Here is a 9,821-nt window from a genome sequence, read left to right on the forward strand (position 1 = left end):
TCTTTCCTGGCCTCTGGCCCTTCGGATTCTCCTCAGGCCACACCCCATTACTACTGGCCCTGCTTTGAACTCCCCTTGAGGGTCTTTTACACACACACACACACACACGTCTCAGTGGAGGAAAATGTGTGCAGAAACTAGCCTTCTGTCCAAAGGTAACATTCACATTTGTTTCTCTGCTCAGTTCCCATTTTTACCTCTGCCCCCCTCCCCAACCCAGAAGGTTGAAGGGAACATGGCTGAAAATGTTCCTCACACTCAGGGCCATCTCAAGCCAGTGGTTTAGACCACAGCGCCACCCGCTCTGTTCCAACTACTGGGGGGCAGGGCAGGGAGAATGTGAAGTAGGGTCAGCCCTACCATTAGATCGAGTGACACAGAGGCCACCAAGTGAAAGAGCAGCAATCATTTCAGTAATTACGATGACATAAGAACATATTAAGTTGCCTCATAGTCAGGTCACTAGTCCATCTTGCTCAGTAGTATCGGGGTTCATCCACCCTGATGAAGACTTCTGAAGAACTCAAAAGCTGGTCGCCCAAACCGTTATTGCTGAAATGTGGCTTTCACTCCCCTTCCCCATATGGACTTACACAGCAACTTTTGCTTCTTAAATTTGCTCTGCATTCTTGGTTAGGATGATGCTGACGATGAAGATTTGGCGATAGGACACCTCAGAATTTCCTAAGCACTGTAAGGTATTTCCACTTAACCCTGGAGAGGCTGTTAAATCTCAGCCTGCATAAATGTTCGGGAAGGGATTTCAGATGAAAGCAAGAACCCCTCTTTTCTCGCCCTCCTGATACCGCTGACCCCACCTTCCCCCACCCCCATTTCCAATGTCTTGCCCCCAGCCACCTTCCTTTCCTCCCCTGAGCTTGCACAAGCTGAGCTCAGGGCAGGCTAAGGGCAGTGGCTTCAGCGTCTCGCGCGGAGCATGTGTGCGCGGCCTCTGCACATGCTCAGTGGGACGGGGGCGCCCAGCAGGCGTTACAAAGCCGAGCTGAAAATGAGCACATTCCTGCTCTGGCGAAGGCAGCGGCGAGACCCGCCCTCGCTCCGCCTGGCTTGAGAGATTTGCTGCCGCCGCCGCCGCCTCGGCTCTTGCTGCCTTCTCGACTGCCTGAACTGACGACCGCAGCGGCGGAGCTGAGCGAGGGAGCCAGACGCCGGTGCGGCCGCCAGCCAGCAGCCGAAGCGGGAAGGAGCGCGGCGGAGTCCCAGCCGGAGAAGAAGCCTCCGGTGGAGTCTGCCCTGGGTCCAGCGGCATCCCCCGTCCGGGGATCGCCGCGGCGGGAGTCAAGTTCTTTTGCAGGAGTTGGATCTGGAAGACGGCTCCATGCTGCTGGTGGCGATTCCTCGAGAAAAGGGAAGAGAATAATCCCTTGCTCTGCATATAGCACCACTTTTTCTCTTGATTGACATTGGCTGCCTTCTTCCCCATTTGGAAAGTCGTTTTGGAGCTGGCTTGATGGAAGTTCGAACTCAGACGTGGTAGCAGCATCATTGCACTTTTTTTTTTTTTGAGGGGGAGAGAGAGAGCAAAGGATGGGAACGGAAGAAATGACAGGCGGCGCCCAGATCTGGGGACAGAGCCTTTCGATGGGCAGCTGAAGTTCAGGCTTCGCTACTTAAAACGAAACCGGGCGAATGCAAATCAAGCTCGAAGAGGAGGGGAGAAGAAGAGAGATTTCCTGTGGAGGAAAAGAGAAAGGAGCGATGGGGCAACCGGATAGTTCTACTCCCGTTTCCCGTTGATATACTGGCGCCATTGCTGATGGGATACGACCCCCGACCCCCAAAGTAGACTGCTTTTTAAGGTACGTCTTTCTTAAAAACGTTTGTTAAACAATGTAAAGGGAGAGCATGAGGTCCTTTCCATCTTTTTTTGGTTCTGTACGGCCGACCTCCTGTTGGCGATGACTTTTAAATATTTGCAGCTGTTGGCAAAGAAAAACTTGTTCTAACTTCTTCAGCCCGGAGACATTTATTTGGGGGGTATACTAATTGGCTCATAGCGCCCTCTGGTGACTTGCAAGGGACTATCTCGATTAGTAAATTACAGGTGAAGAGAGGGTGGGGGGGCACTTTTTTTTTTTTGCTGCGAAATGCAAAATGTAGCCTACACAGTTATGCACAACGATTGCATTTCGGGATTTTTTTTCTTGTAAAGTTTGCCTTTGAAAGAGAAGAAGCCGTTTGTGTTGCAGGTTGCAGTGTACATAGACATGATTGGGTGTCTTAACTTTTGTTAGTTCTGCTATGTTTGAAGATGACAGGTAAATAGCAGTCCAGATTGTGCTTTTGAAGGAAGGCTATTTTGCTTAACTAGTAAAATAGTGGTTTACTAAATGAAGTATTACATCAATTTATGAGATTTTCTAAATACTGGACAGTTATTCAGCTGGAAGTAAAAACAGTTAAAAAGTTAACATTATATAACTTCTGACATGAATATATATAAAAAAAACTATTTACAGTGAGATGATCTTTAAAAAACAAAACCTGTAGTTGCATATGAACACTTTCCTTGTACATTTTGAAGGACACATGTTTGCTTGTTTGTTTGTTTTAACAGAGGAGATCAACATGCAAAGCGAACAGATTCCAGAGCCAGCTATCTGTGCATCCCATTTCGTATTTTTAATTTGGCTTTGTGATGAGGCAATTGAACTAATTGAGACTCCGAGGCAGGGTCTGGCTTCACAGGCTGATGAGGACTTGAAGATAATGAAAGACGACATGAAAGCAGCGAGTCTGTTAGACGATCATCAAACCCAACAGAGTTTTCACAACTGGAGGTTAGCAAGTGCAAGAAGGATGGCAGCTCTGCCAAAATTGGCCAGTGGAGACGTTTTTCTGAGTATCCCTTCCCCACCAAAATAAAGGACAAACTTCTGCAGATGTGCATGAACGTGGAGAGAATGGGACAGAAGAGGGCAACTTGAACTCATTATTTCATATCTCCGGCACTGAATTTCATTTGTTTCCTCATTTGCTGTACGTGTATTGTTATCAGTGTCATCCTATCACAACAGAAGAAATCAATGAATTTTTATTTTTTAAAAAACAAAACTAAATAAGAACCCTTCCACGAGTAACATCCTGGAGGTGTTTTTCTTCATGGCTCAATAGACATCCTGTCTGTCATCAAATTTACTTGTTAGTCTGATGTACATGGAAGCTAGTGAAAGGTTTCATTGTTTTTAGCCCTCTGGCCCCCAAAAACCACTTTTTCAGCGTGGCCAAAGGGTTTCTAGTCTAAGCGTCTGCACGCCAGCGTTTTTCCAGTGCTGTGTCAACTGATCGCTTCAGCTCAGAACTGTGTGTACCTGGTAGCACAAGGTCCCCTCCGCTACTGCCGCCTGGGTTTGCGTAAAAAGCTTTCAAGTGTATTTTTCCCACGCTGGCGAGCCTGATTCATGTTTGAAATCTGAACAGTGGTTTTGCTTTGTTTTTTCCCTAAGAGGTGTATGCCCGAAGGGAGGAAACTGCCTAATGGATCATGGCTCTAATCTTTACAGGACATTCCTTATTTCTAGCCTTAGCGATGTTGGCAGCCTCCACTTTTGAAGAGTCTGTAAGCAATTACTCCGACTGGGTGACTTTTACAGAGGATGTGGATCCGTATGAGAAACAGAGGCTAGATGATTTCAGGACTAGTCAGAAGACGAAAAAGGCCGTGCTTCACCCAAGCTTATATTTTAATGCTGAGGAGCTCCCAGCGCTGAGACAGAAATCTCACACTAGCCATCTCCACCTCTTCAGAGCCCTCAGAAATGCAGTGTCAGCGATGCTGTCCAGTCCATCGTACTACCTCCCTCCCCCCAAGCATGCTGATTTCGCCGCCAAGTGGAATGAAATATATGGGAACAATCTCCCTCCTTTAGCCTTTTATTGCCTCCTGTGCCCGGAAGATAAAGCTGCCTTTGATTTTGTGCTAGAATATATGGACAGAATGGCTGGATACAAAGACTGGCTGGTGGAGAATGCCCCAGGTGACGAAGTTCCTCTAGGCCACTCCTTAACCGGCTTTGCCACCGCTTTTGATTTTTTATATGCTTCGTTGGATGATGTCAGAAGGCAAAAATACTTCGCCAAGATATGGGCTGTGACTGAGGAAATGTACGAGTATTCCAAAGTCCGTTCCTGGGGCAAGCAACTTCTTCATAACCACCAGGCCACTAACATGCTGGCATTGCTCATTGGGGCCCTGGTCACTGGAGGGGGCCTAGAGTCCCAAGCAAATGCCTGGAAGCACGCCGTGGTGGACGTGATGGAGAAAACCATGTTTTTGCTCAACCACATTGTCGATGGCTCTTTGGACGAAGGCGTGGCTTACGGTAGCTACACCGCCAAATCGATCACTCAGTATATATTTCTGGCACAGCGCCACTTTGGGATTGACAACCTCGAAAACCACTGGCTCAAAATGCACTTTTGGTTTTATTACGCCACCCTTCTGCCTGGCTTTCAGAGGACTGTCGGCATAGCCGATTCAAATTACAATTGGTTTTACGGCCCCGAAAGCCAGCTGGTTTTCCTGGATAAGTTTGTGCTGAAGAGCGGGGTAGGCAATTGGCTTGCACAACAAATTAGAAAGCACCGCCCAAAGGATGGTCCAATGGTGCCCTCCACTGCCCAGAGGTGGAGCACGCTTCACACCGAGTACATATGGTATGACCCGGGGTTAACTCCCCACCCTCCACCTGATTACGGCACTCCTAAAATGCATGTGTTCCCTAATTGGGGGGTAGTGACATACGGAGCAGGTTTGCCAAACGCTCAGACAAATACCTTTGTTTCTTTTAAATCTGGGAAGCTGGGTGGCCGTGCTGTCTATGACATAGTCCATTTTCAACCCTATTCTTGGATTGATGGGTGGCGAAGCTTCAACCCAGGCCATGAACACCCAGATCAGAACTCTTTTACCTTTGCTCCTAATGGGCAGGTGTTTGTCTCCGAGGCCCTCTATGGACCCAAGCTGAGCCACCTGAATAACGTTCTGGTGTTCGCTCCATCTCCCACAAGCCAGTGCAATCAGCCTTGGGAGGGTCAGCTTGGGGAATGCACACAGTGGCTTAAGTGGACTGGGGATGAAGTTGGGGAAACGGCTGGTGAGATCATTACATCCTCTCAGCATGAGGAGATGATGTTTGTGAGCGGTGAGGCAGCGCCTGCCTACTCATCAGCAATGAAGCTGAAAAGCGTGTACCGTTCTCTGCTCCTGCTGAATCCTCAAATGTTGCTAGTGGTGGACCATGTGGAAAAAGAGGAGGACTCTCCCATTGACTCCATCAGTGCCTTTTTTCATAACCTTGACATTGACTTTAAATACGTACCATATAAATTTATGAGCAAATATAATGGAGCCATGATGGACGTCTGGGATGCCCACTATAAAATGTTTTGGTTCGACCATCATGGGAATAGCCCTGTCGCTAGGATACAAGAGGCAGAGCAGGCGGCCGAATTCAAAAAGCGGTGGACTCAGTTTGTAAACGTCACTTTCTCTGCAAAGACCACCGTAGCAAGGATTGCCTACATTTTCTATGGGCCGTATGTCAATGTTTCTAGCTGTAGGTTTGTTGACGATGCCCGATCAGGGTATCAGATTTCTCTCCATGTCAACAACACGGAAACAATTCTCTCTGTCGTTACAGACTATCTAAATCTGAGGACAAGGTTCAGCTATTTAGGCTTTGGTGGCTATGCCAAGGTGGCCACTCAGGGAAAGGTGACGAGGTTTGGCCTGGGCACTGAAACAGTAGCAAAAGAGGCACCCAGTAACAGGATCGCTTTCCCCTTTGGATTTAAAGTGAATGTCGTTGCAGGGTTGGTCTTAGGGATTAGCTTGGCTTTGCTGGCCTTCCAGTGGCACTTTTACATTTCCTTCAGCAGACTCTTGCGTTGGATCCTCATCCTGGTCATCACATTGTGGCTTGTCGAGCTGGTTGACGTGTGGAGCTCTTGCACTCAGCCCATCTGCGGAAAGTGGAGCAGCGACGCGATGAGTGCAGAGCACAGTGCAGGGAAGGACCAGGCGCACCCTGTGATTTTGCCTGACGTGGTCATTACCTCCCTGCCCAGCTCAGGTGCGGAAATCCTGAAGCAGCTTTTCTTCAACAGCAGTGACTTCCTGTACATCAGGATCCCTTCAGGCTACCTTGACGTCCCCGAAGCTGACTTTGAGATCGACTCCTTCGTCGATGCCTGTGAGTGGAAGGCCTCCGATGTTCGGAGCGGCCGTTTCCGGCTGTTCCAGGGCTGGCTGCATTCCCTAGTCAAAGACACGAAACTCCACCTTCAGAATATCCATTTACATGAAACCAGCAGAAGTAAGTCTGCGCAGCATCCTGCTGCCAGGCAGGACAAAAAGCGGCGGCCCAGAAAAAGAGAATCCATAGCAGAGCAAAGAAGCCGATTGAGAGGGAGTTCAGAGAAAGAGGCTGACTACATTAGGGAACTCAGGAGACACATAGCCTCTTATCCAAATGTGCGCCCCGTGCTTAGCCTGAGCAGTGGGAGCTGGACATTAAAGCTGTCTTTCTTTCAAGAAATCATAGGCCCTTCCTTGAGAGCGCTCTATGTAGTACGAGACCCCCGGGCATGGATCTACTCAGTACTGCACAAAAGCCAGCCGAGCCTTTACTCCTTGAGGAAGGTTCCCCAGCGCTTAGCGATGCTGTTTAAAGCAGAGGGCAGGAAAGAAAAGTGTAGCTTAAATGCAGGCTATGCCTTTGAATATGAATCACTGAGGGAGGAACTCTCCGATTCGAATTCAAACGCTGTCTCTGTGATGTCCCATTTGTGGCTGGCAAACACGGCAGCAGCCCTGAGACTCAATGGGGATTTGCTGCCGGAGAATTACCGGCTGCTCAAGTTCGAAGACCTAGTCAACTTCCCCCAGAAGGTGGCTGAATCCATCTATGCCTTTCTGGGCATCCCTCTGTCTCCCGCTAGCTTAAACCAAATCCTATTTGCCACGTCCACCAACCTTTTCTACCTTCCTTACGAAGGAGAGGTCTCCCCAGCAAGCATCCAGGCTTGGCGACGTGAGATGCCTCGCGAGGAAATTAAGCAGATCGAGGACATCTGTTGGACTCTAATGGACCACTTAGGCTATCCAAAGTTTACCGATTTAGAAGCTGCGGGTCAGCGGTAGTTTGCACTAAGGATTCCCAGGCTCTTCAATTTGTAGATAAGAATCAAAAAAGCTGGTTTATTCTTGTAAAATGTCTGTACAGTCTGTTACACTTGCAGAGAGAGAGAGATTATTTTAAAGGAAATGAGATATTTGGTCTGGTAAGCTTCCCCCACCCTCCCTTTCCCTTCCTAAACAACAACGACAATGAGAAAAAGCCCCCTCGTAATTACTTTTGCTGCCTTTGAAAATAAAGCTGTGTGAATCTTTGCATTCGTTTCCAGATGGGGGACTGGCTATAGCTCAGAGGATGGGTAATAGGATCAGGGCCTTATATTCCTTGGCTCTTGGCATGAATCCCAGCCGGGCAGGGAGTTGCCAAGTGTCACTGCCATCTGCTGGTTATTTGGTGGCCAATGTTGGGAGGAGGCTGGGCTCAGCCCTAGTTTTCAATGAACAACTGTTTCTTTTGCAAAGCAGACTTGGCGTTTGGCAGCATTGATCTCCCTAGGGCTGGATTTACTGACATGTTATGTCTGTTTTTAACTACCCCAGCAGTGCTGAGAAGCCATAAAGTCAACCTAACCAGCCAGTTAAACTGTGTTTTATGATTGCCTGACATCACTGAAGTGACAGAAAGCAGATCACACACACACACTGGCACAATCTTGGCATCCTATTGGCAGCCTTAGCAAAAAGACCAAGACCCAAAGTGAAATGGAAGCATATTCATAGTATTTCAATGTGTTTCTTCCAATCCTCAGCATTAAGGAATCTGGGTCCATAAGGTGATTTCAGGATAACGGTTCATACTGTTACGTTGCTGTGAGTAAACAATTCATAGTCAGAAGTAAGGATAAATATACATACAGAGCCCATTTCTGTGATTGTCTTTCTGACAAGGGCTTCTTCTGTTGTTTTATCTGGATTACATCTGCACAAAATCTTCTTCTCAGCATCTTGAAACCAAGTCGGGAGTGCAGAATCAGTTGCCTGAAAAATAAGGTACACGTAGATTGGGAGAGCCATGGGCAGATTAAGCAGTATCTGGGGCTGTGCCAACAATGCCCATCTTAGTTTTGCTTTTCTAAGGGATGGGGAATCAGATGTTGCTGGACTCCAACTCCCACTATCCCTGACCACTTCCCAAGCCTGAAAACACCAGGAGGGTCAAAGGTACACAGATAAATTAGACTCACCTTTCTTCTCTCTCCACAAGTTCTTTCCACACAATCTACATGCAACAGTTTCAATGAACCTTCTTGGGAGTGTGGATGTGTGTAGGGTGAACCTGATGTTGGCAGGGGCATAGTATAACTTGTGGGCTTTGAATTAAGTTCCAGCTCTCTGTTGGGAACAATGGAGAAAATGTATGGTGCTGCGTCACAGTGTTTGATGCCCTTCTCATTGAAATGTATTTATTCATCCATTCATTGTTAATGATGTGGTTAATAGGATGTATATCACAGTTTTATCTATATCCTACAAACTGGAGAATAGTTCCACAGACTTTTAACACAATGACTTCAGTGTAAAATTGGAGCCTTATGCCGATTCCTCCTTTTCCTAAAAAGTTGACTTTTTAATGCCAGATTTTAAGGGTCAAGACGGCTGTGGTAGCATCTTCATGTGGCAGGAAGAGAGTAAATGTCACTTTCATCAGCTGGAACAGATTCAAGAGAATATTTCAACACACCAGTTCTTAAATCATAGAGATAAATACTTGCTCAAGGAGTGGGAACATGTGTAACGCTACCTGGTTTCTCACGGCCCCTTACTCCTGACTCCTGGAGTAAATTTGCTGATATAACGGGCCTTACCTTTCAGAATGCCAACTGGAGGGAGCCGGGACTAGGTTGGTTTTAAAATCGTTTTCAATTTCTAAACAGCCCCCAGCACGTACTAGGCACTTTCTAAATAATAAAAACACAATGGGGATTAACAGCCATGGGTGTAGGCTGGATTTTTGTTGGGAGGGGCAGGCCTTTTAGACAATCCCAACATGTCTAATCGGAAGTAAGTCTTATTGAATTCAATGGGGTTTATGGCCAGAGAAGTGGGATTAGGATTGCAGCCTCACTTGCAAGTAAATTTGTTTAGGATTGTGGCTTTACTACAATGAATTTGTAAAGAATGCTGGAACGACCTTATGCTTTCTCACTTCATAGGTTTACTTTCCATCTGTGTGTCAAATTCTGGTTAATGATGAATGATATTTAATCTCGTCAATCCATTTCAAAAATCTGTTTGCATTTTCATGTATAGAAAACCAGTTCCATCATTCCTTAAATTGCACTGAAGATATATATATTTAAAGGCAGCCACCTTCTTCCACACTATTCTACCCCCTATCCAAGTAGCAGACAGTTCTCCGTCTCCCCCCCCCCCCGCTTTCAAATTGAATGTATTCTAATCTCTTGGTTCACAGTCTCTGCAGAAGTATGCCTATTGTAAATGTCTGCGGATGTGTGTACCAAGATCTAGATATCAGAGACGCCCGTTTCTTACTCCTTTTCTGTCTAGCATTTCCTTACAAATGAATTTGCTATGAAATATGTTTTCTCTTATTTGCTTGAACCAGAATGGGAGTTTGGTGCCACAATGTCGAAATGTGCCAGATGAGTAATTGCCTTTCGTTTGGGTGACAAAAAATTAGCTGATGTCAAGAGATTTAATG

The 9,821-nt window shown here is 46.8% G+C and overlaps 1 protein-coding gene across 1 annotated transcript; it reads left to right on the forward strand.

Moving 5' to 3' along the window:
* The first annotated feature begins 1,115 nt into the window (after positions 1 to 1,115).
* Positions 1,116 to 7,414, forward strand: DSEL (dermatan sulfate epimerase like). The gene is made up of 2 exons (XM_035126170.3): positions 1,116 to 1,820; positions 2,579 to 7,414. Exon 2 carries the CDS (start codon positions 3,506 to 3,508, stop codon positions 7,163 to 7,165), a length of 3,660 nt encoding a protein of 1,219 aa, XP_034982061.3. The 5' UTR covers positions 1,116 to 1,820; positions 2,579 to 3,505; the 3' UTR covers positions 7,166 to 7,414.
* The last annotated feature ends 2,407 nt before the right edge of the window (positions 7,415 to 9,821 follow it).

Source organism: Zootoca vivipara, chromosome 8 (assembly GCF_965207765.1).
Source record: "Zootoca vivipara chromosome 8, rZooViv2.hap1.1, whole genome shotgun sequence".
Classification (NCBI taxonomy): Eukaryota; Metazoa; Chordata; class Lepidosauria; order Squamata; family Lacertidae; genus Zootoca; species Zootoca vivipara.

Bases quoted from the DNA above. Each gene is read 5' to 3' on its own strand.
- DSEL (XM_035126170.3), top strand. From the start codon at position 3,506: ATGGCTCTAATCTTTACAGGACATTCCTTATTTCTAGCCTTAGCGATG.